Here is a 25,471-nt window from a genome sequence, read left to right on the forward strand (position 1 = left end):
GCGGGCGGCGGGGGCCCGCAGCGGGCCTCTGCGGGCCGCGCAGCGCCGTTCCCTGGCGTTTTCTCTGGCCGGGCTGTTCAGGAACAGATCTCGCCCTTTTAAGTTCGCATTCCGGCTGAATCCGTGCCGAATCCCACCTTCGCGGCGGGGAGGCGAACGTCAGCTTCCTCCCCCTCCTCCTCCTCCTCCTCCTCCGGGGGAGCCGGCGCGGCCTGAGCCCCGCAGGCCCCGCGGGGTTCGGGCCTGGCGGCCGGGGCGCCGCCAGCCCTCGCTCCTGCTCCTTGCCGCTTCGCTAACCCTTTGCGGCCTTTTCCTTCCCCCTCTCCGCGCAGCGACTCGTCCTCCTCTGCCTCGGTAACCGAGAGAAGAAGGCATCATGCCGACGGTGGTGGTGATGGACGTGTCGCTCTCCATGACGCGGCCCGTCTCCGTGGAGGGCTCCGAGGAGTATCAGCGGAAGCACCTGGCCGTCCACGGCTTGACCATGCTCTTCGAGCACATGGCGACCAACTACAAGCTGGAGTTCACGGCCTTGGTGGTGTTCTCCTCGCTCTGGGAGCTGATRGTGCCCTTCACGAGGGATTACAACACGCTGCAGGTGGGATTTGGGGTCGTAAAACCCCAGATCAGTAGGTTGCTGGTGTTAAAGGCGGTTCGCACGTCGTAACTGCAGGGAGATTGCGTGATTTCATATCGTTCCGCGCGCAGCGCGTTGTTGGAGCACCTTGAACATTTTATCCTTATTTTAAGGATAGGTGAAACCAATGCGTTTAATATGTTACACCATCTCACAAATCAGTGCCTTTGCAGATGACCTCTGAAATGTGGTTAATTAACTTAAAAGTGGAGATGGAGACAGGCAGGATGAAAGAGCTGCCTGATAAAGCTTTTACGGATGCTGGTGGTTCTGGGACATTCGCGTTTTTGTCTGTAGTTGTTGATTTGATCTTGATAAATGATGCATCAGATGAACATTGAGAAAGATTTTGAATAAAGTGATTTGGTAAAGAGAAGATGTGTTTTACGGTTGGTAGCAGTTGAAGTAGGGTGAAAATGAGAATTAAAGGGTTTCAGCTCTTGCAAGTGTTGTCGAAAGTGTAGGGAGGAGTAAACGGAGAGAGGCTGAGAGGGAAATTTCTTACGAATACTGTTAGGCGCTCAAAGTCTCTGGACCTAGTAAAAATTTTACATGTTTATCTGATTAATACTTATAGCATCAAGAAGAAATAATGCATAGTTACAGGGCACCATGTTTTAGGTTTATCAGTCATTGGACAAACATGTTTTAAAAGATATTTTCTGTTATGTTTTTATTTTACTAGAAGAGTGCTGGTGCGTTCTCTTTGGTTTATTTCCTGTTCTCCGTTAAGATTTTGTTTTGAGAATCTCTGAAAACAAACCAAACTCCTCCAGCACATCCGTTTTATGGTTGCACCCTTCTTACAACTTAGTAAGTAAGAAATGTAAGGCAGTGCAAAGCTTCCATTTCTAAGGAGAAAAAACTAAATTGTGGTTAAAGACACAGGATGTGGATATGAGAGTTTGGAATTCTATTACTCTGTCAGACAATTAGAGTTTTTGTGAGATAAGCTCCTTGTTGCCTAGCTCCTAAATCTCTAAAAAGTTAAAATTGTGATGCCTGGGAGGTTTTTCTAAGCTGAATTCCATACAGCTTTCTTGTGAGGCCACCAGACATTATGCTCTGAAATGGCACGTAGCCCTGGTCGCTTCAGTGGACCAATATGCAAAAAGCAAATGACTCAGTTTGAGCAACRAGGTAGTGCTCATTTGCAGTGTATTTGGAACTGTTTGGCTGGCATGTTCTCCAGGAAGGCAAAATATTATRTTTCTCATATATTCTGGAATAGAAATGGAAATAGTTTGTTTTATATTCGACATTACTTCAGATTTTAACTTTACTGTTTCTTTGAGATCTGTAAAGGATGTTGCTTTTTTCCTTGAAGAACTGTTTTCATACTACTATAGRGTTCCTTCAAAGTCAGCTTTCATATTCATCTTATGATACCTTTCACTACTTTTCTTTTAATTATTTTTATTTTTTTTWAATTTCCTTGCAGGCCATATGTGAGAACCTAGCACTTAGTATTGTGGTATAATGCAAAGCAAACATATTTACTTACCACAGAAATGTGAATGGCTGTTCTGTTTCCTGATAGCGATATTTCACCTAGCAATTATTGTACTATTTGTTTTTACAGGAAGCCCTAAGTAACATGGATGATTATGACAAAACATGTTTAGAGTCAGCGCTACTTGGGGTTTGCAATATTGTTCAGCAGGAATGGGGTGCAGCGATTCCTTGCCAGGTATGATTGGTTGCTGWTGTTCACTATACTCAGGGTCTAACATCTATTTAGAAATCCCTGTAAGTTTCAGAAAGAAATGTAAATGTGTTTTGAGACCTTTGAATACTGTCAGGTATGCTGGTGCTACAGGAAGATAATTGGATATATTCTGGGATGTGAACAGGAGAAGGTTCTCTTTATTAAAATGTTAAACAGCAAAARTCTGGATAATTTTATGTCCAAATGCGTTAAAATCGTGGAGAGAGAAGTGTTTGGGGACACTACGCATCAGTGATGCTCTCTTTACGTACCTGTATAATAGCACATTTTTCCTCAAAGTATTTTTTTTGGATGCCTGATGTTTGACCTGGGTGCAATCTACTGCTCTAGGAACCTTGGTCAGCTTGGAAAGGCTGTAGCCATACACACAGTAACCTTTACCCGCCAGTACCTGGTGATGTCCAGAGCCCACAACAGTCCCAGTCTCAAGCAACAGCAAGGATGACTACTGAGTGTATTTTGAGCTGTTGTCTTTTCCTTATGAGTTGTTTTGCATGGATTTGCTTGCATACTCCATTCAGTTGTTGCAGCTCGCAGCCTTCTGAATTTGCTGCCGGTTATGGCCAAGTCTGCTTTTAGCCCTCAGTTTTTGAGTCACTAAGAGCCTGTTGCTCTTTGGGTTAGGATTTAAGCTCAGTAATTTTGCAGCTCATTGAGCTAGGAACAGCTCTCAAACAATATTTTATAAAGAGASGAAAATCAGTTCATTGTCTAGACAAAATGCTTCATAGTCTAGCCAGGATAAAAGACACCTTGAAAAAGCAGACATTAAAAGTGAAGTATTAGACAGATGTAAAAAACAAGCATAGATTAGAGCTCAACATTTGATCTCTCATTTATATCATAGGCTGTGGTACTAGAACATCAGATTATTGGATGATGAAAGGCAGTGGGAAATGTACTGTGTGTAATCTTGTAATAGTAAAGAATTTTACTGGTGAGTAACAGTTCAAACACAATTACTGAAAAGGCTGCAAAAAAGATAGATGGAGATTAGGAGAGAGTAAAAGTCTGGATGTAATGGATATGCATTAGTTTCAGCTTGATTTTATTTTTCTTCCTTCTCTGAAAAAATAATGCTTGGTGTTCCTGTACAATGTTGAAAGAGCAGTTATTTTGCTATACTAGAAATGACTGKGTCCCCATTGAATATAAATAATTCCATTATTTGCATATTTTTTCAGAGGGTGACTCTAGACATGTAATTAAAWGGAAACTATTTTAATAGTTCTGTTGCAAAATGTGAATGCACTGCAACTGTATCTGTTAGCAAGAGTTAGACTAATTAATGTTACTGTTTGCATGGCTTCTATAGTTTGCAATGAGATTTGGACTGCCGTCCAGATTCTGTGAAGAGATGATTGTAGTTGGCTTTATTTTGTATCTTATTCCCAAGGTTCTCAAGTCTAGCAGCAGCAGCCTGCTTTTCTGGCTGTGTAGTTGCTGTGTTTCTATGTATACTTAAAAATGGCCGTGTTCATGCACAGCGTGATATATTTATGGCTGTGGAATTTCAGTTCTAGTGCAATTGCCTAATTACAACAAAATRCATATTTATTGTGCGTGTAATTTAAATTGTAATGGTTAAATCTGTAATTTTTCATTTATGTGCTTAGTTCTGAAAACTTAGCTTACAATCCTTCACCTAGCTCAGTGGAGGAAATGCCAATGTGAACATTTCTATATATATTTATATAAATATATATATATATATATATATATTTCTTTCAGTATAGAAATGCATGCTGCTAGAGTGACTAGTATTGGTGCATAGTTGCTGTCTGCAGGTAGAAACGTATCTTTACTTGAAAGTGCTAATCTATCGTTTTTCGTTTAAGGTTGTTCTTGTCACTGATGGCTGCCTGGGCATTGGCAGAGGCTCCCTACGGCACTCGCTAGCTACTCACAACCAGCGAAGTGAAAGTAACCGATTTCCTCTGCCTTTCCCTTTCCCATCCAAGTTATATGTCATGTGCATGGCAAATCTGGAAGAGGTAATGACTTTAACGTGTGCTTTCTGTTTTTTGTTGTACTGGATAATTAATGTTCTTATCAATCACTCRTGCACTGCAAAACTTGTTCTGACATTCTTGTGCTTAGTTTTAGTGCTTAGTTGATGTTCTGGACTTAGTGCTAGTTATTTGGTGAAATTTAACTGTTGAATCTTTTATGAAGTTTATTTTTGTCCTTAGATTTTGCAGTTTTAGGTCTTTATAAACCACAGAATCACAGAATGGATAAGGTTGGAAGGGACCTCTGGGGATCATCTAGTCCAACCCCCCAGCTCAAGCAGGATCACCTAGAGCATATTAGACAGGGTTGCATCCAGGTGGGTTTTGAATATCTCCAGAGAAGGAGACTCCATGGCCTCTCTGGGCAACCTGTCCAGTGCTCYRTCACCCTCACAGGAAAGAAATTCCTCCTCGTATTCAGGTGGAACTTCCTRTGGTTTTTGTTTGTACCTCTAGTCCTTTCTCATGGGACAACGGAAAAGAGTTTGTCCCCATCCCCTTGACACCCTCCCTTCAGGTACTTGTACACATTGATAAGATCCCCCCCTCAGTCTTCCCTTCCCCAGGCTGAAGAGGCCCAGCTCTCGCAGCYGTTCCTCATAGGGCAGATGCTCCAGCCCTCTGATCATCTTCGTAGCCCTATGCTGGACACTCTCCAGTAGCTCCATGTCTCTCTCRTACTGGGGAGCCCAGAACTGGATGTAGAGCTCAAGATGTGGCCTCACCGGGGCTGAGTAGAGGGGCAGGATCACCTCCCTYGACCTGCTGGCAACACTCTTCCTAATGCACCCCAGGAGACCATTGGCCTTCCTGGCCATGAGGGCACGTTGCTTGCTCGTGGTCAACTTGCTGTCCACCAGCACTCCCAGGTCCTTCTCTGCAGAGCAGAATCATGACAGTTTATCTCTGGGGAACTTTAAACAATTTTTATTTCACTATTTGTGAAATACTTCTGTTTCAAAGATGCTCAGCACTTAAAATAACAGCAACTTTATTTAGAAATGGGAATGAGCTGAACTCTAAGTCTCTGAGATGGAGTATTCAAACAACTTCTGTCTGTTTTGAAGGAAAGATGACTGGTGGTGTTCTTTTCAAGTACCTTTGAAAAATCTCATTACCATCTTTAAAGATCTTGGTAGCATTTAAAATTCAATTGAATAAAAATGTTTAAAACAAACTGAATTCAAAACAAACTGAATTCAAAAACAAACCGACTGAAGTCCCTTAGATTAGGTTTTATTATCAATATCACTTTTACCTTGACACCTACATTTTTCTGTCATGGACAGAAGGATTTTCTGTTTGTACATGCAATAAATACTTCAGCTTCAAGGTCTCTGTCAAGGCTAATCATTTGATGTGTTAAAGTGTTGTTTACAAGTCAGAATAACTGGGAAAATTTTTAAAGCAAATCTTTTATTACTGATAAGTTTACATGCTTTCACAATCGTGCTCTAGTAACTACTCAAAGAGAATTATATCTGCCTTGCCTCATGAAGATTGCATTATTCTGAAGGAACTGGAAACTTAAAATTACTAATATAGTATTATGTTATTTAAGACATTCTGTACTCTTGAAGACTTGAGAGCTTCTGGGATTCCTCGCTGCTTGCATCTGCCTTCAGAGCATAATCTAACATGATAAAACAATGTATTATTGTTACTGGGCCACATACTGTCTCAGGGCTAATACAAATGCAATGTTAGGAGTATATTTGCTGAGAAAAAAAGAATATTGGTTTGTTCACTAAGAAGCAAGATCATGAAAAGTTGTGATAGCATCCATTCAGACTTTTTGCTATGCTGTGTATATTTTCTGTGACTCAYGCTATTTAGCAAGAGGAGAATAAAAATAAAGCTTAACAAAAATATTTATTTTTGCACAGCTTCAGAGCACAGATTCCTTGGACTGTCTGGAACGGCTCATAGATTTAAACAATGGAGAAGGGCAAATTTTTACCATTGATGGACCTCTTTGCCTGAAGAATGTACAGTCTATGTTCGGGTTAGTGGACACGTAGATAACATGCCATTGTGAATGTTTTCAGTTAGTATCTGTAAAGAAAAATAAATAGAACAAGAAATTTGGTGATATATCTGATTAATCTTTTTTTTTCTTTTAGTCAGTTATTATGTTAACTGTATTTTAAGCTCAGCCTTCACTGGTTAAGATTTATTTTAGTCATTCTGTAACTAAACCATCACATCTGTTATGATTGGGTGATAGAAGATACTAATTTCTAGAATTAATGTTAATTTGCTGTCAGTATAAKAATGTGCTGCTTTGTGTCATAATTTGGCAATGCTGGAACTATTGAATTAACTGTAGTTAAAACAGAAGAATAAAATTTTGTGAGCTTAGTGTGCTTTAGACAAACTTAAATAATTTGCTTTCGTTTGATATGTATTATTTTTTTCCCTAATTATAACTGATCATGTTCTAGAAAGCTAATAGACGTGGCTTATACACCGTTCCATGCTGTTCTTAAGTGTGGCCACTTAACATCTGATGTGCAAGTATTTCCCAGACCAGAACCTTTCATTATAGATGAAGAAATAGACCCCATCCCTAAAGCAATTAATACAGGTAACTGATCTTATTTGTTTTTYACTTAAATCCATTTTATTTTTACTGTTTCACTGCCAGCTCTTATCCTGTGTAGTTACTGTTTCATCCACTTGCTCTCTCACCTGCAAGGAACACAGTCACTGCCAGTGTAATTGCTTGGTATATGTGGCACCGTGGAACAAGAATCTCATCCTGTTTCAGTCGTGTGTAGCTGGTGAAAGGACTAGAGTAAGGTAGAGGCACTCTCAAAGCCCTAAGTGCCAGTTTCTAGGGGTGGGGACTGTGGAAGACAGCCATGGGCTGCTTTCCAAGAATGCCCTCATAAGCTTCATGGAGTATAGGARTGGTGTTTTTGAGAATGGGCTACATTCTGTATTAGGATTGCCTTTTGCAAAAAGACCCCAGGCTCTTAGTAAGCTGTCATCTTTCTGGTGGCTTCTTAGAGGATTACACTAGAGGTGGGCTTGAGAAACACTGGTGAGGCAGTGTGGGTAAAGCTTGCGATTTAGAAAGGTTTCTTTATTGTTTATGTCTGTCATTCTGGCACTTCACCCTAATACTAAATCATTTAAAAGAAAATACTATGCAAAGAAAACCTTTCTCAGCCTTCCCATTGCTGGATACTGTGCCTGTGCGTGGAAGGTAGTCTGTAACTAGTCTGTGCCTATGACTTGCAAATGGCTAGGTATACCTCTTGGAGAGAGTACACTGAACTTCGCTGCTTTGCCCTAGAGAATGAAATTTGAATTGTAACATCAGAATTACTCTCAGCAACTCTGCCATGCACTTGGGACACATGCATTTTGGTTTTATTCTTTCCAATCTGGTGGTAGCATGCTGGGGCTCTTGAGACAAAGGTTGACATCCTTTCTGTTGGCAGCACCTCAATATGGCTAACTCTGCAAGAGAGTTGATGGGAGTTCCTGCTGGCTTTGTGCTCTGTTGTGCAAAGAGAGTGACTTGGTTGGACTGTATGCCTCTGTGTCCTTCTAGATAACTGATGATTCCTCTGCTGGAGCTTTTCCTTCTACTAGTAACTTAATTTCCTGGATATGTCCTGCAGAATTCCTGTGTTCTTCAACAACAGGTGCACAGCTTGCATGTGAATAAGTACACAGTATCGGTAAAAGTAATTGCAAGGAAGCAAACTGCAATCCCTAAATTACTGCCATCATGATAGTCTTTTTTTTTTCTTTTAAATATGCAGGAGAAGAGCATTTTTCACTTGGGGTAGATCACACTGTAATGCCACTTTTTATTTGCAGCTGCATACTGTTTAAACAGGTTTGAATATGTCTGTGCCAAAATAGCAAAAGCAAAGAAAAAGAGCATGAAGTCTGTCTTCATGAGGGAGGCTTTCCATTGAACTAAGTGTTAGAACTCCTGCTGACATTCCAAAGATGGGAATTTGGCATGAAATAGATTTTGATCTATGTGCATTAAAATGCAGTGTATGATGTGCTCGACCCCTAAATTCCTGCAGGGCTTTAATTGAGTGTTCTTTATTCAGTTATGGGGAAAAATCAATTGGATTGCCTTTTGGCTGAGTCCCTTGCTTGGGCTGTCAAAGGGAAGGCTGTGTTTCCTGGTTGCTTGCTACTAAGAAGTGAGGAAGCTCCAGGAGTGGAACATGAGGAGGAAGTGACATTTACTTTCATGGATTTCACTACAGCTGATGTAATGGAACATGGCTGGGTATGGATGACATGGCTGGGCTGCCTCAATCTTTTAACAGTAAATACCCACCACTTCTTATGCAGTGGAGCTGCATTTGAATTGCAAAACTGAAGAACAAGTCAATCTTCCCAGTCCTGGAAACGGGCCTCTTAGGGCTAACCTTGTGAGATAATTGATGGGAATTCCTGCAGATTCTGTAGTGCCAGTTCAAAGCCAGTAGATTTGGTTTAGTCTTTTTTACACCTTTATCCTTAYAGACAGCCTGTATTTTCTCTCCTTTGTTTTTACACTGTACCCGGTTGCCTTTTTTGTAAATTCAGATGTGCATGGTTCCCTATGTATCTAGAAACACAGTTGGTGAATAGTATTATATATCTGATGGAAATTATGTTCTTGTCTTGAAGTGTCATGATATTGTGTATGAGTGTTTGCATTTCAGTAACACCTAGAGGCTCCCAAACAAAGRTGGCACTCTGTTGTAGTCTAGTCACTGCTTCAGAAAATTTAGAGTGGTATAAGAAGTGATAATATTAAATTGACTCTGAATATATTTCAGCTATTTTGAAAACTGACTTAAACCTCTTATCTCCCTACAGATCTAGAAATTGTTGGTTTTGTAGATATAGCTGACATTTCTAGCCCTCCTGTCTTATCCAGACACTTGGTATTGCCCATTGCACTTAACAGAGGTGAGCAACTTTTGTTTCTTGTAGCAAACGCTGCTTTAAGCTTCCTTTCCAATGGCTGTTGTAGTTTAGATTAGAAGCAAAGGTTTTATACGTCTTCTGATGGTCTGATGTCTCGGAAGACACATTTGCATAGTTACATGAAAATCAAAACCTTGAACGCAAGGTATTAACTTTTTTCCAAATARTATTTTCTTTGAAAAGTTCATCTGTACAGAAATCAGTGAAATAATAGAGGGAACAGTGTCCTTATAACATCATAATTAACAGAACTTGCTAAACTTGGAGCTAAAAATAGTTCTAGACCAGGATATATGTAGTACAAGATGAATACTTAATGCCTACTTCTAATTTCTTTCATGGAATGATTTGTTGTTATAAAAAATGTGGTATTAATAACAACTAGATCACTCATTTGTACTTGAGCATTAGTTGCTGCTCATTGAGGCCAGGTATATGTGTGTGTGTGCATATATGTACGTGTGTGTGTGCATGTATGTACACCTAACTAACTGCTCTAGGCTTTGAGGATGGGTGAGTGTGCTCTTAATTTGCATCTGCTTGTGTTCCTGAGCATGTGTTAAGGACTTCCCTGTCCTTTTGTCATGGCTTTGGAGTGGTGCAAAGAGAAAGTGAGATATCTCTTGGTGAAGAAGATTGAAAGTGCCAGATATGTTTTCATCTCTGTATTAGCACTCTTATCCTGCTAGGCCTTTCGCCTTGGAAGATACTGGCTGTTAAATCACAGCTGCATTTCAGCTGCTAAAACATATCAAGTTTGTCATAATGATGACAAAGTGCATAGGAAGATGTGAGGAGAGCACTTGGAAGTTCAGAATGCTTTGGGCTCAGAAGCAGCCATGTGGTCATTGCCAAAATATTTATGTCGTCGTATTTCACTGCTAGTTTCTTCAAAGCTGAGGGGTTCTTTTTAGCACTGTGGATAACTGTGAAATTTTGTGAATAGGGTGCAATAGAACAATTCTATAACATTATAGTGCCACTTTGCCCCAACAGTTCATTTAGCAGCTGTTCATTTTACAGTATTACCTGAAGCTTGGCTTGTCTAACAGGGATGCTGTGATTCAGTCTTCTCCAACTGCAGCTGAAGGGTTTGCCACTCACTGCCACCTTTGGGACTGCYGTCTGTTGCTCCCTCATGTGGGAGCAAACCTCCTCCCTCAGATTTGCTTGCTTGCTAAAAATGAGTTGGGTTAGTTTAAACAAATTGAGTATTGGTCTTTGTTAACCCAACTATTTTTGACTGACACAGGCTAGGGAGTGATTATACAAAGAGTTTGGTGGACAGGTCAGATGAGACCTGCAGCCAGGTGGCTGGGGACTGCGAGACAGTAATCTCTTCAGCCCTTACTGCTATGAGAAAAGCTGGTAGTTGTGTTCAGAAAGTATAATATTAAAATACCACCAGCTCTCACATCCGAAGCCTTTCCTGAAGAAAGGAAAACAGACAAGCATGAAAAAAGTTGCTTGGCAGAATGGTGCTTCATGTTGGAAACTCTTGCATTACAGAAAAAAACAGGGTGGTAAGTGTGATGGAACTAGAAATAGTGTGGTTGAATTTACTCCCATGCTGCCTCTTTGTTTTCTTTTCTCCTTCTCCAGAAGGTGATGAGGTGGGACCTGGGATAACRGATGACACTGAAGATGAAAATTCAGCTAATCAGATTGCTGGGAAAATCCCCAACTTCTGTGTTTTGTTACATGGGAGCCTGAAAGTGGAAGGCATGGTGGCTGTCGTCCAGTTGGGGTATGAAGCTGGATGCCTTTTCCTTTACTGATTCAAGCTTTACTCTGTACAGAACTCTGCATTGCTAGACAAAGCTGTGGATTTTAATATGTGGATGTGTATCTGCCAGTGTAAATTACAGATAATGAAAACGAGAGCCTCCACACAGTGGGAGGGAGATAAATTCTAGGCAAAGAGGGGTAGACAGTTTTCAGCCTTTGGGATTTGCTCTTTTCAATAGGCCAGAGTGGTATGGAATGCTCTATTCACAAGCTGACAGCAAGAAGAAATCAAACCTCATGATGTCACTCTTTGAACCTGGTCCTGAGCCCCTTCCATGGCTGGGGAAGATGGCACAGCTTGGACCTATTTCAGGTACTAGTCACACTCTTTTGAACACCTGTTGTGCATTCACTGCTTTCTTGCAAGAATGACCTTGCCAGATCTTATTTAGTAAGTTCTTTTTCCACCCCTCCCAGATGCGAAAGAAAATCCTTACGGAGAGGATGACAATAAGAGCCCTTTCCCCCTGCAACCCAAAAACAAGCGCAGTTATGCACAGAATGTTACTGTATGGATAAAACCAAGTGGCCTCCAGGTAATGATACAGGCTTTGGACTTGATGCTTTACGTGAGTCAGCAGTATCTGTCTCACCAGTAAAGTGGAGCCTGTGTCTGTATTGTCCATTTAATGTAATTGCATTTCTTTTATTTTTATAAATGCTGCCTCTTTAAAGTATCATGATTAAAATGCAATCAGAAAGCATAGTTTAATGAAAGATATCTCTCTAGTGTAGCATCTGGCTTAGTTTATTGGATTTAGTGTAATTACCATTTTATGTTTTTGCCTCTATGAGCTGCAGTCCCATCAATGATGAAGATTATTTATCAATAAATAGTTGAGGAATCTTTTCTGCAGATTCCATAACAGCTGGCAATATCTTTCTTTCTTTTCTGCAGACAGATGTACAGAAGATCTTGAGAAATGCAAGGAAGCTCCCCGAGAAGACTCAAACATTCTATAAAGTAAGATGTTAAAGGCCAGCGCAAGTTTGATCCATAGTGACAGTGGTACATCTGAGAGAGGAGCACATACTGTCTGTTTCTGTAGGATGTTCTGTGCAGGGCTTGTAGGGCTTTGCAAAAGCACACATTGTTCTGTAAGGACGAAGGCACCTGAATGGTCCATTTTACCATCCAAAAAGGTGAGGCAGAGGGTCTGGTGTCCTACCATCACATTCTGTGGCAAGGTGGCAAAGAAGCGGCACGTTTACAGGTGTCTCTCATGATCCCTGCTACATCTGTGGTGAATTTATTTGCAGATTTTTTGCTGTTGTCCAGGCAGAAATAAACTGATGGGTCAGACCAGAATGAGGACACAGATGTCATTCTGTGTCACAAACATTGCACTGAAACTGTTTCCTTTTTTTTTTTTCTACTAGTGAAGCAGAGAAGCACAAAATTCCGGGCACATTTGCCCACATCATAACACTCCATAATCTAGACTGTAGCTGGAAGCAATTGTTCCTCTTGTAAGCTTAGTACTGAAGCAGTTTATTTTAACTCCCAGAGACTTCAAGAACAAATGCAATGTCTAAATGCGTGCAGGCCATTGTCGTAAGTTTACAATGAAGAGAAATTAACATAGATCTTACTGGACACTGGTTAAAGTCAGCAGTCAGTAAAGTCTGAGTTGGAGGCTAACCCCAGTTGGGATACAGGCAAGCACAGAGGCACAAAAGGGAAACGAAAGAACTAAAAAGTCTCCAGGAAGAGAGCAAGGGAAAACAAACACTACATCACTGTAATGTTACTGTATGTCACTGTGCCCTGAAGCATTTTCGGTTCCTGAGCAGCTGAGCACTCTGCAGCAGCTCTACAGATAGCTCAAGTTATTTTTCTCATAAGTGAACAAGTTTGCATTTAAAAAAAAAAWAATAATTTAAAAATTTACATAAAGCCTCTCAGTGACTTTAAAAGGAGTTTTCTTTCCTTGCAGGAACTTAACCGCTTACGAAAGGCAGCTCTGGCATTTGGCTTTTTGGACCTCTTGAAAGGTGTGGCAGACATGCTGGAGCGGGAGTGCACCCTGCTTCCTGACACAGCTCATCCTGATGCAGCGTTTCAGCTAACACATGCTGCTCAGCAGCTCAAAGTGGCAAGTACTGGGGCATCAGAATATGCTGCCTATGATCATAACATTGCTCCGCTGCAAACAGACTTTTCCGGTAGCAGCACCGAGAGAATGTGAAGTCTCAATTTTGGGAACCTCTATAAATGAGGACTCAAGTGGTTCAAATTATATTTATCTGGGACCTGTTTAATTACTGTTTGGAAACCTTCCTATGCAAACGGGGTCCCTTATTTGCATCAGTACTCTGTGAATAAACATAACTAATTTGTGGTGGCTTTAATCGGACCTGAAAATCATGTTGTTAAGTGTTCCAAAGTCAAATACAGCACTGGATAAGGGGTAGAAGTTATTTAGTACATTTGAAGAAAGAAAATACTGCTTGTGGTTTTTGGCCTCCCCAAAACACAGTTACTAAATGACTGAACTCACTGGTAAGTGTCCAAAAAGGCAGCTACTACTATTTTACAAATAGATTTGAATTGTCCAAAGAATGYGTGAGAACCACTGTGCAAAATTATACACAGATAATTCCAGGGTGTCATCACTGATTTTATGCCTAATTTGAAAGCTAGTCTGTACTGCAGTAACTAACATGAGCACTTGCATTGCAGTGCTTATGCTTGTGGAAGTAAGGTAATCTTTTGAGAAGGCAATATTTTTAATTGTGTAATATTAATAAATAGTAATTCTTCATGAATATTTAGTTGTCTTCATTCCATTTTCATGGCAGCTTTGCTGTACGTATGTTTAATGTCACTGTTCTAAAACTTTACCCAGTGAAGACCAAGTCCTAGCAGTTTATCAGGACAGCTCAAYTGTTCTTTCCCTAAGGGTAGAAAACTGTATAAATAACTAAACCAAAACAAAATTCGGTTGTAAATCTTTATTAATAGAAACACATTCTTTCTGAAGGACTAATGAACTCCAGTAGTGTAAGATCTGTGACAGCTCTCACTAGGTACCACAGTTTCACTGAGAAGTATCAGGTATAAGTACATATGGATTGTGTAACAAAATTCTAAATGCCCAGTGGAGAAATTAAAGTATGAAAGTGATCCCTGCTGTTCCAGTGCTCAACTGTTCGGTCCCTTGACATACTTCAAACGTAAGTACAATGTGCGCTGTGGTGAAATAGTAACTGTGTAAGTAACACTCAGCTATTCTGAGTGAACCTATCTGCACTCTCCTTTGAGAGTAAGCCCTTGAGTGAGGTCTCCAAAAAGCAATTGCATCATGCTACTTGTTGACAAAAAACAGTTGTAAAATGCAGTGTGCAACTTGTACTAGTTCTCTGTTAAAATCTCCTTATAACATAATTTCATTCTTCACAGTAACAATCACTGGGGCCAAGTTACAAATAGTAAGCTGTCTGTCACTTTTAAGCATCAAAAATACTTAGTTTTCTGTAGGATTCACATTGTTTTACAGTAGAAAAGAAACAAACAGTAAGATGGCACTAAGCTAATCTCAACTTCAGTGCCTGTTCTGGATTGCTGGCATTGCTTTGCATTGCCCTGGGGGCTGTGGCAGTCATGATGCAGCCTGTTCTACCATAACATAGTTTTAGAACAAGCTTATTATACATTAATAACAAGCTTTTTCTAAACTGGATTAAGGATCTGGAATCAACTAGGAGAAGCTAGGTGTGAGGAAACACATCTTTAAGTGAAGTCACCTGAAACAAATGTTTCCACATGAGAGAACAGACAACTTAGAACCCTGGCGGGGGGGGGGGATATTTCTCCCCCCCTTTTTTTTTAATTACTTAACACAAATAGGGGTTTGAAAGAACCCTTTTCCCTCTATGTGAGATCTCCCTTGCTAAGATTTGGTACATGGTATCAAAATAATCCACAGTTCATTATTAGACTCACCCACCACTCTACTCATGAGGGGCTTTCTAACAAAGTATACATGCCAATTTCTCAGCTACACTCCTAAATTTAGGAAGTAGGAAAAAACCCAATCATCTTTACTGCCTTTCAGAAGGCTATAAATACAGGAACTACAGCACTGACAGGGAAGAGCAGAGGTGACCACCCTCCTGGGAGAGTTCCAGGTTTGTGTCTCTCTCTCTTCCACAAGATGTTTCTCCCTCTGTATCAGTGGATGGAGTTTTCTGCTGGGGTTTACATCTAAGAGTAAGCTCATACTCATGTTTTCTTATTTCGCTGTATTTTACTGCTTGCATTATCAACAAGGAAAGCATTTCTAGCCATGTGACAGGCTGGCAGCTTCCTGTCCCAAATGCCTTGGTTGGATTTATCCTGCTAAAGAGGTGCTGCTGGGGTCCACGTAGTGCTCCTATTCTGTCCTGTTAAGACTAAACTAGGAACAGAGCAAGTTAGCATCTAATCTGACCTCAGTACTTCCAGTTTAAATTTAACAGCAGCAGCATGCTTCAATAAAAAAAGGAGAGTGGCAGAGCAGATTTACCCCAACCACTAATAAATGCCCAAACACTGTTCATACTGGTCTCAGACTCTATTCCTCCTGCCATCGAAATGGCACCCTAGGAACAGCATGGGCCAGCTAATACTATATCCCAATATCAGAAGCCCTATCTGCATGCATATTGAAAGAGCAAATATCCAATTAAAAGATAAACACTTTTTCTATTTAGTGTTGCTCCACTGTTTATAAGCATATATGCAGATAATAGGATTTCTTTCTAATATGGTAGTTGATGGGACACAAGTTTAAATGTTTCTGTTCAGTGATAAATGCCATGCATACATATGATTGAAACAGAACAAAATACAGTATATGGGAATGTTACCTGAATTCACTATGAAATCTAATATGATTTAACTTTACAAAATTCTTTACATTGCACTGAGTAAAACTTTAAGAATTAGAGGCTTATCTTATCACTGAGATAAGTTAGATAAGAAAGCACTGCAGTCATCCATTACTTCATCTTTCTCTTCTTTGGTCCAAGGTGCTTTCTCCTTTGCTTGTAGAGGTGACGGAAGTTTACAAATAGCCCTGAAAAAGAATCAAGTGTTTAGGTAGGATGTTATTGTATCTTATTAATGCTAGATGGCTGTATGAGATTAAAATTCAGGAAATATACAGGGCAAGCAATAGCAACCCCCTCACCCCCACAACAGTTTAAAGATATACAGAGCTTTGAAAGCTAATGCAAGTATTTTCTTGCAGGGTAAGGCTGGAGTTGCTGCTCAGGTKGTTTGGTACTGTGGGGCTGCTCAAAGGTTGCTTTGTCACTTTTAAAAGTTGCAACAGCAGCTGTGCAGAGAAGGGAAAGGATCAAACAGGTAATTCAGATGGAATCACAATTTATTCTTTAAGAAACTTCTGTGATGGGTATGCATAGTAAAACATTATCTTACGTTCAGAAATACAAGAACACAAGAAACCAGATGTGAATCAATGAAGCACCATTCTTCCTCAAATGTACTATCTAAAAAGCCCCCTATATTGTTTCCTGGCAAAACATATCTGCATGTTGCGTTAGTGCTTATAATGCAGTTCAGTTAAACATTGCTTTAATTTGGAACTATATTTAGACGTCAGCTAAATCATTCTGAAGCTCAAATACCATGTAAAAGTGGAAGACTAAGTACACTGAGGCTATAAATACATTCAAACAATTATTCTTTTAACTCAAGTGACCTGTAGGTAATGATGCTAACTCGTTACTACAGTCTCCTACTTGGGGGCTAACCAATTCTAATTGCAGTTGTATCCCCCCTATCTCTGACAAATTTACATAAACAAGCAACAAGGATAAAGCCAGCTTAAGCTTGAGCAATTTTGTGTTGCCGTGATCCCAGAGACACAGGAATTTAAATTGCTTAGGAAAAAAGAATACCTATTCAGAAGAAACCTGGCCTTTTTATTTCAATAGTGAGAAATACAATTAAATATCTTACCTAAAAATAGGGCTATAAGGTATACTTGAAGCAAGAACGGAAACTGGATTGTGACGTTCAGTGGATTTGGCAACGCCAGACTATATTTTCCTGTTTCACTGAAGATTGGAATGGATTGAACAATACAGACAGCTGAAAGGAGAAGGCCACCAGGATTGTAAAACACAGGTAAAATATACACTTGCCCAGCCTACGCCAACCTTTTCAAGGTGTTCCCTTATGTTCTAGCCCTCATTAACGACACTGATTACATGTGAACCATTTTTTTAAGCTGTTGTTTAAACATGCAGTATGATGCAAAGCAGCTAGCTCAGGCAGATTTAGCTATAGAAATCAAGCACAGTAAGCTGGCCTGTGAAAGACACTGTTCTCATACACAACTGTCTTGCCTGCAGGGCCTGAGACAGCGATATTCACAATGTAGAAATATCGACAGCAATGAAACAGGCGYAGTCTTTCCCATGCTTGGAGCTGGGCAATGCACAAGCCTACTGCTGGCTCAGAGACAGGTTCTGACAGGTATGATTAAAACAGATTTCCTACAACTAGAAGCTAGACAGGGACATTCTTCTTTAAAAAAAAAGAAAATAAATAACAGTAAAATCTCGGCCTGTGAGAGAGAAGACTCCAGTGTAAAACTGCCTCCTCTCCAGAGGAGGCACAGCAAGACGACGAGGGGCCTGCTTCTTCCTCGGAGCAGTCACTCTCCGAGCAGAAAGGGAGCGGAGCCCTTCCTGGCATGCCCTTCTCAGAACAGGCGACGCTGCTTTCAGAGGAAAGTCTGCTCCTGCCTGTCCCAAACAGCCACTTACAAGATAATGTAAAGATCCGTGAGCAGGTGCAAACCTAAGCTAGACTGACCAGCTCGGGTCTAGTACACAGAAGCAAACACTCTGGATCAGCAGAGAGAGGTGAACACTGTCTCCCTGTGCCCCTTGCACGGCACGCAGCCCCGCCTGCTCTCTTCCTTCAGCTAACCTCCTGCTGCCCTTACTCTCCTCCCCAGTGCCCCAAAGGAAGACCTCTGTTTGTGTCAAATTGAAAAGRTAAGTTCCATTCAGCAAAGAAGGCAAGAAAACTTATATTTGGTTCAGCTCAAAACAAATTTCTGTTTATCTATTGTTCTATTATTTCTAGTCCAGCAGCCAAACCAAAAATTCAGTTATTTGCACAGCTTTAACCTCTTCAATTATTMAACTATCTTTCTTGGACATACCTTCTGCCAAGCATCCGAAGGGGTAGAGAGGGATCCAGCTGGTGTAACGGAGCCACGTTAGCGGTTTCCATTCCATACCAATGCACGAAAGCATATAATAGGGATACCTAGAGTCAATTCAGTTTGAGAAGAGATACTGTTTAACACAGAGACTGCTACTAGGATTAGTCTTTCATTTATCTGTTGTATAGTCTAGTCAATGTAATTCTCAAATTACACAAGAATATTCAGAAATGTTTCTAGGGRTGAGGGACACATTTTTATTTGCAAGTTCACAGAACTAATGCTATTATTCTGATGATACGGATGACTTTAACTGCCCAACTTGTCTAATAAGCTTTTCAGATTTTTTTTTTGAAAGAGAAACAGCATAGTGCAGCTAGCTTAGCAATGGAAATTCAAAGGGCAGTGCTATTTTTATGACTCCCAACTTGTTATCACTGTTGGTAAATACAGCAACCTAGGAAAGCTGTGATAGGCAATGTCTAAAGGACATTTTACTCTCCAGAGACAATATACTAGTGCCAAGGGATTTCTCTTCCAAAAGGTACAAAGATCAAAATCTTCTTTAAAGAATTTGTGGGAAAGATCAAACTGTTCTAGAGGGAAATCCCACAAACCTGAACATCTCAATGATACTCCAGAAATAAAATATGAAGAACACCACAGCTTTGCTCTGCATTTCCTCTAAACTTCCAAGGACAACAAACAAAATAAAGTTTCTTCCAAACACCTGTTTAAAAAAAGAAATTAAGGAGTAAGCAGTCACACTGTTCATCAAAAGAAAATGCAAGTTCTTGCTGTCAAAAACACTCACGCAGCATGAGCCCTCTTCAAGCCTGAAACATCTACTGAGCATGCATTTTGCACGCTGTGGCCCTCTCTATTTTGGTGCAATCCAAGGGACCTAGTCACAAATAGTCTAGCAACAGTTTTATGCACAACAACCAGAATAAAAAGGGAACTGGAACCAATCAAAAACAGATTGTTTTCATCAGCTGATTCTTCCTTTTGCTGTCCTAAAGCCTCTCAGCTAGGCAGTGGAAGAAGACAAGACAGTCTGCCACARCTGAGGCTGGGAAAGCATGGATTCCTACTACTTCAGATATTCTCTATGGCAGTGCCAGGGAGGTTGCATCACTTATTTTAGGAGAGTCTACACACTGTAATGTAAAATACAGATTTACTTTAAACAAGGAGAAGAATCTTAAAATATTACCTGGATTACAGCAGGTATCAGCGGTGATCTGACTAGTCCTATTAGTGAATTCAAGATCTCCATTAATGCCAGGGTCTGACAGAAATACATCATGTCAGCAACAGTGTAAAATGTATCATAGAAAGAGTCTGTAAGACACAGGAAACAATTTTAAAGCCCAGGAAGCTGGCTGAAAATCACAGCTCTTGATAACAGGATTCTATTTGTATTTGGGAAAAAAAAACATAATTACACACGTAATTTTGTTACTGATTTTATCTTGAAGTCACAGGTCAGAAGCAATGCTCAGATGTTCTCTATCACACACGGAAGAATCAAGAACTATTTCAGTAATAACTTTGCAAAAGATAGCTCTGTACCTCAACAGAATGAGAAGTATCTTCAAAAACCAAAACATTCTAGTCAATACTTTTTCAATAATAATAATACTAATTATATTAATATGGCACTAAATGAGACATTTTCATCAAACTTATTTCTTTAAATGAAATCTTGGCAGAGTAGAGTATCATTCATCAGAATCTGCAACTATCATTTACAAGAGGAGAGTATTTTCCTATCCTTGACATTGTGATGACATTTGGGAGGCTTTTGTTGTGTGTTTCAGTGATGCACTTACTGTTTCCTAAATAAGTCTTTAGATTTCAGTATTTAGGAAGTTTTAAGAACAGCATTTCAAAGAAAACAAAAACCCAGTGTGAATAAAATGGTGCTTATTACTTGCCTTTTCCTAAGATGAACAGTCGTACTGTCATGTTCACAAAAATCCAAGAGAATCCCAAAAACTGCACAAGATTATACATGATTAARTATCCCTTCTTCAGGTGTTTGAAAGCTACAATCAATAATAAACACATCAGGTGAGCAGAATACAGTGGTAGCCCTCCTGCAAAATGCTTTGCTGCAAGAGCACAGCCGCCAGGCTCTAACCAGGGAAACTACGGATTGTGGTAAGTGGGTTGCTGTGTATATCGTGGGTTCTGCTTGCTTCTAACATCGTCTGATAGAACTACGTTTTTGCTAGACAGGCTCTTAAATTCCTTAGAAACTGCAGACCAGTTTTRTTAAATTTCTAAATAGCTCATAATACAAAGGTTCCCCTATAAGATGCACCAAGCCAGTCAAAAGCAGTCCACGAGAGCCAAGGTTTACACAGGAGAGTGAAGGAAGCTTTCTAAACCCCATTTCGCATACRAGAAAGGTACGGTTACTCACGGTCTTTGGGGACTCTGGATTCTATTTTCATTTTGTTAATCTTTTCTTCTTCCTTAAGATGAGGGATAAGGTTTTAAAGAGTGTTACTGTAATTAGCAAGTGATTTGTTAACTATCCTACTGCAAAGCTAGTAGGTTTAAAACTCAGATAAGCGGCCCATTGCTAGAGGGTTTAAAATTCTCACCTCCATAAAATTAAACTTCTTTCTCATCCAGAAAGAACGGTACCATAAAAGCTAGAAACTGTTAACTAATCATCCTACCTCTCCTTTACTATGCATTTTCTTCTAGAAATTTGGTGGTTTTGGTGATAAAGCCAGTTGTTTTCTCCATTAATCCGCAGTTATCACCGTTTCTCAGAACGGTTCCTTAAAATGCTTCAGGACCCACCAGCAAGCTGAAGGGAACCGAGACGGCCCAGCCGAGCTCTCTGCCCGCCCTTCGCCGCCGGAGCAGCCCTTCCTGCTCCACGCGGAGCCCAGCRCCCACAGAGGGGAGCGGGGCACCAGTCGTTTGTTGTAAAGCAGTTACGCAGAAACGTGGCGTGTGCAAGCCTTCTTCCAAGATGGTCTTTCACTTCCCTGCTGCGGCAAGCTACTGTAGCTGAGCACGCAGCAGGAAGGCAAAGCCAGGGCACCAGCCCGGTGGCTCGGGACGCRGTGCTGTGACAGTGGTCTGTGTGGATACAGCCTTGGAAACCCCTGCTCTCCAGGGGAGCAGTGCCCTGGACTGGCATCTCTGGGTCTYACTATGGCGTATGGATATGGATAGGACACAGGACTGCTGGGGTGAACGGCGCAGGGTGCAAGATTCAGCAGCGAACTCCAGCCGGCAGTGAACTAGAGTACAGGCTGCCAGCTCACATCACAACCGCGGCTCTTTTCAAGCCAGAAGCATGCCTATTTCTGGCTTCCTGCTTACAGTTCAAGTCTGTGAACCAATTCCACGTGGGATCTGTATGAAACAGCAGTAATAGTGTGCTGGACAACCCCAGGGTACCTGTTCCTCGCACGGGAACCGCTACTGCCTTGCAGCTGGCAGCCCGAGCCCACAGCACTGACCTTCTCCCTGAGTTCCATTTCAGCATCCGACTCATCTAACCAGCGATCGAAGTCAGGAGCTAGGAAGAGCGGGCGCTTCTCTTGCTTGGTGAGTCTCTCCCACCAGTTACTCTCTTTCTTCTGCACAGTGATGTTCAGCTGCCTTTGAGTCACCTTGTAGAYGGGCTGAGGCAGACACAGGAACATGCATCAGCAGAAGCCCTGAGATACAAACTCTGGGACCGAGTCAAGGCTGGCCTGAGCTCTCCATCTGGATAAAAGGACAGCAGGGACTGCTGCAGCACAGGCATCTCCCTGCTGCCCAAGCCATGCCACAGAAGCAGCCCAGTGCCCACAGCTCTTCCAGTCTGTTGGAGATGCAACTGCAATGGCTGTGGAGCTTAACCAGCCTGAAAGCCTCCTTGCACTGTACAGCACCATTGCATCCCACCACAWAGAGCAAGCACAAGCCCTGGCCTTGCTTGGTTGAACACACAATTTTGACTTTAGACCTTCTTGCTGTTCATACTGTGAGCCACCCAYTGCATTCTAAGCTGAGCATGCGGCACCAGCGCCGCTCTCAGTCAAGGCTGTCCGGGCGCTCCCAGGACATTTCAAGGCTACAGCTGTAACTTACTGCTAATGCTTGGTCCTTGCCTGTCAGAAGATCCATCTCTCACTGGTGGTCAGCCTGGTGCCAGCAAGCCCCACAAGGCCCTCACAGTGCATGAAAAAGCTACAAGAGAACAACCCGGTCCCCACCACCTGAAGGTACACAGACCTTACGGGTCAGTGTTGTGTGTCAGAGGCCCAGTCTCTTCTGAGGGGACTCCGAGGGACAGACCTTTTGGAAGGGAGCGGCTCTGCGGTGGCAAGGGCTTGCTTCCCAGGCCTGGCTGGCGGCACGGCRGGGGCCTGCCAGCACAGGGACAGGCAATGGGAAGCAGTGGGCACCTCTCCCCAGGCTACAGACCAGGCAGATGCTGCATTATGTGAGAGGCGGCAAAGCATGTGACTGGATCCTGGGACTGAGGAACACTAGTGTCTTCCACCCAGTACCTAGCGGAAGCTACCCAGAAACCTGCTGGCTCACAGCACCGATGAGCCTGGAGCTGGGGCCAGGGCTGGAGTGCTGAAAGGGTCCAGGGCAGTTTGTCACTCCACTCCAAACCAAGTTTGGAGCTCCTGCCCTGCTCTAACCCTCTGCAGATCTTCCAGCAGTGGTCACCAACCACCTGTCAAGCCCCTCTCCAGGGAAACATCAGTTCCACATCAGTTTTTGGAGGACTGGACCCTAGAAATTCATCCCTCGGGCCCCTTGCTGCATTGCACAGACAGAACGGCCTCCTCCCTCGCTCAAGAAGCRGAGCTGAACCTGTGACTCCCAGTCTCGTTGCAGCCATCCCCGAGAGGCAGCCAGGAAGCAGCAGGACAGATCCTCCCCGGAGAGCAGAGCCCAGGGTTTCCCCAAGCCCCTCACAGCTTTGAGGGGTAAGGACAGACTTTACAGCCACCAGTGAGTAACACAGGCGACTGGCTGTTCTTCCAGCAAAGCTCACTCCTATTGGGCTACAACAGGAATTAAGACAGTGTTTCATAGCAGGAGCRGCAAGATGTTTGTACTGGCAACCTAAGGAATTTGCACAAGCCAGAAACGCCAGTTTTCATGACTTTCTTTTTGTCCGGCCACAAAACAAAAAGAAGCCAGGAAACATCACACAGACACTTGGCACCACGGTATTCCGCTCCTCTCCCATCAAGGGTGTACCAGACAGAGCGTTGCCAGGTTCTCCCATTATTTTGCTGCTTCGATCAAACCCTTAAAAAAGTTGCAACTCTTGTATAACATCTATGATAAATGGAAAGCCCTGGTTTTATTAAAGTTTACTCCAGTGAGTGATTTGCCTTAAAGCAGGATGGAGGCTGAGCACAGGGATGAAGAACAGCCACGGATGGCATTTACTTTGTCAGTGGTTACAGAGCCACCAGGGAAATCTGAAACATCACATTGCAAACTTTAAGGCACAGCCATTTCACTTTCATAATTTTCAAGAATTACAACGAAAAAGTAAAAGTTAAAAGAGGGAAAAAAGTACCTACTTTAGGTTCAACCGGTTCTAGGAACTCGATCTGAAATTCGTAGATGTTGTCCCCCTTGGCACCATGTCCCTGAGCTAAAAGGCAAGAATTACCCGTGAGCGTCAGGGCACCCAGCTGCAGAGGACCCATCGCATGCAGAAGCACGTCAGCACGCAGGCAGGGCCGAAACGCCTGCTCACACCTAACCTGGACCCCACGGAAAAGCCCCCGCGCGGGATGGCCTCCGGAGAGGGCACCGTCTGCACCAGGTGTCCGGGGAGACCTGTCTCCAGCGGGTCTGCAGGAGTGCGAACYCGCTCCCAAAGGCGGGCGGCCCCATTCGTTTCGCACTTACACGGGTCTTGGCCCAGGAAGGGCTCCAAAAACCTCCCAAAGCCAACTTTCATTTCCAGGGAGATGCCGTAAACTGAGCCTTGACCGAACACGTTTTGAAACGATACCCTATCGAATGGCCTTGGCTGCGGCTCACCCAGGAGTCGGTATTAGACACTGCATCTTCATTTAAAAMGGTAACAGCCAAAACGTGAACACAAGCAGCGACGTCGTGTCCTCAGCACCGTCCCGACAAGCAAAGCAGCAAACCCCATGGTGCTGCAACCTGGAGCTGCTTGGCCAAAACAAAACCTCCTTTAGGAAGGATCTGTTTTACCTTTCAAATCGAGTGCTAGTTCCCAACACGGAAGTTTGATAACGCTTGCAAACAARGTCTTTGCAGAAGCAAAAATTGCTGCGGGTTATCGCCAGGGTTCGGTTGAGAGAGGCAGACAGCACAGATGGAGAAATTTCACCAGTATTTAAATATGGGGAGCATTTTTTTTCCCCCTTTTTCTTATTAGGCAGGACATGACCTGCTGTCTTTACGGGCGCTCGAATGCACACCGGGAGTGCCCCGTGGGTGCATTTCGGGATCCGTCTGCGCACGGCCACCCGCGGYGGGGCTCAGCCGTTTCCTCCGYGGAGAGCAACGGGCGCCCAGCGCTYGCCCGTCGGGAGAAAAAGTAACCGCAAAGCAGAGCCCGCCGCTTACCTTTGAAATAAAGCACGTTGTCGGTAATGGTGACGTCCGGGTTCTGGGGAAGRAGGAGCCGTTTCAGGTGAGAGGTGACAGGTCCCGGGGAGCCCCGCTGCCGACGTCCCGCTTCGCTTCTCCGCCTGCGCTCGCACCCCGGCTCCGGACAACCCGACGGCAGCAAAGCGGCAGCGCCGCCGCACCCGCTCCGGCCCACGGCGGCACCGCCAACGCGCCCACGCTGCCGGCGCCCACGCTGCCCGCGCCCACGCCGCGTTCACGCGCCTCCCCCGAGCGTCCCCATCGTGGGCGCTAATGCCTCCGCCCCGGCTCGGGGCACCCACCGCCCTTAGGGCACCCGCGCCGGGGAAAGGCGCCCACCAGCGCAATGCGCCCACGCGTGGTGAATGCACCCAGGGCAGCACTGCCGGGGCGGCGCTGCGCCCACCCCCGTGAACGCCCCGGCCCCGTTATGGCCCCGGCCCCGGTACGGCCCCGGCCCCGGTACGGCCCCGGCCGCGGTACCTGCACGTCGCTGAGCTCCACGCGCAGGTAGAGCTCGCGGTGCCGCTGCGCCCAGTGCACG

The 25,471-nt window shown here is 43.1% G+C and overlaps 2 protein-coding genes across 2 annotated transcripts in view; one reads left to right on the plus strand and one right to left on the minus strand.

Annotated features, from left to right (window-relative positions):
* The first annotated feature begins 6 nt into the window (after positions 1-6).
* INTS14 (integrator complex subunit 14) lies at positions 7-13,888 on the plus strand. Its single transcript, XM_085308577.1, has 11 exons — positions 7-598; positions 2,220-2,327; positions 4,205-4,360; positions 6,265-6,383; positions 6,823-6,965; positions 9,221-9,313; positions 10,934-11,078; positions 11,299-11,432; positions 11,537-11,655; positions 12,018-12,083; positions 13,057-13,888. The coding sequence occupies exons 1-11, from the start codon at positions 377-379 to the stop codon at positions 13,306-13,308; spliced, it is 1,557 nt and encodes a 518-aa protein (XP_085164703.1). The 5' UTR covers positions 7-376; the 3' UTR covers positions 13,309-13,888.
* A 171-nt stretch (positions 13,889-14,059) lies between these two features.
* The window catches only part of HACD3 (3-hydroxyacyl-CoA dehydratase 3), an 11,861-nt gene continuing 449 nt past the window's right edge, over positions 14,060-25,471 (minus strand). The window contains exons 2-12 of the mRNA XM_085308734.1: positions 25,411-25,467; positions 24,904-24,946; positions 23,877-23,950; positions 21,798-21,962; positions 20,738-20,789; positions 20,247-20,357; positions 19,523-19,650; positions 18,924-19,036; positions 18,304-18,410; positions 17,088-17,219; positions 14,060-16,179 (exon numbers count right to left, since the gene is read on the minus strand). Of these exons, the coding sequence (XP_085164860.1) occupies positions 16,103-16,179; positions 17,088-17,219; positions 18,304-18,410; positions 18,924-19,036; positions 19,523-19,650; positions 20,247-20,357; positions 20,738-20,789; positions 21,798-21,962; positions 23,877-23,950; positions 24,904-24,946; positions 25,411-25,467 (1,059 nt within the window). The 3' untranslated portion in view covers positions 14,060-16,102. The remainder of the gene's footprint in view (positions 16,180-17,087; positions 17,220-18,303; positions 18,411-18,923; positions 19,037-19,522; positions 19,651-20,246; positions 20,358-20,737; positions 20,790-21,797; positions 21,963-23,876; positions 23,951-24,903; positions 24,947-25,410; positions 25,468-25,471) is intronic.

This window comes from Rhea americana, unplaced genomic scaffold (assembly GCF_003343005.1).
Source record: "Rhea americana isolate MKP2758 unplaced genomic scaffold, rheAme1 scaffold_28, whole genome shotgun sequence".
Classification (NCBI taxonomy): Eukaryota; Metazoa; Chordata; class Aves; order Rheiformes; family Rheidae; genus Rhea; species Rhea americana.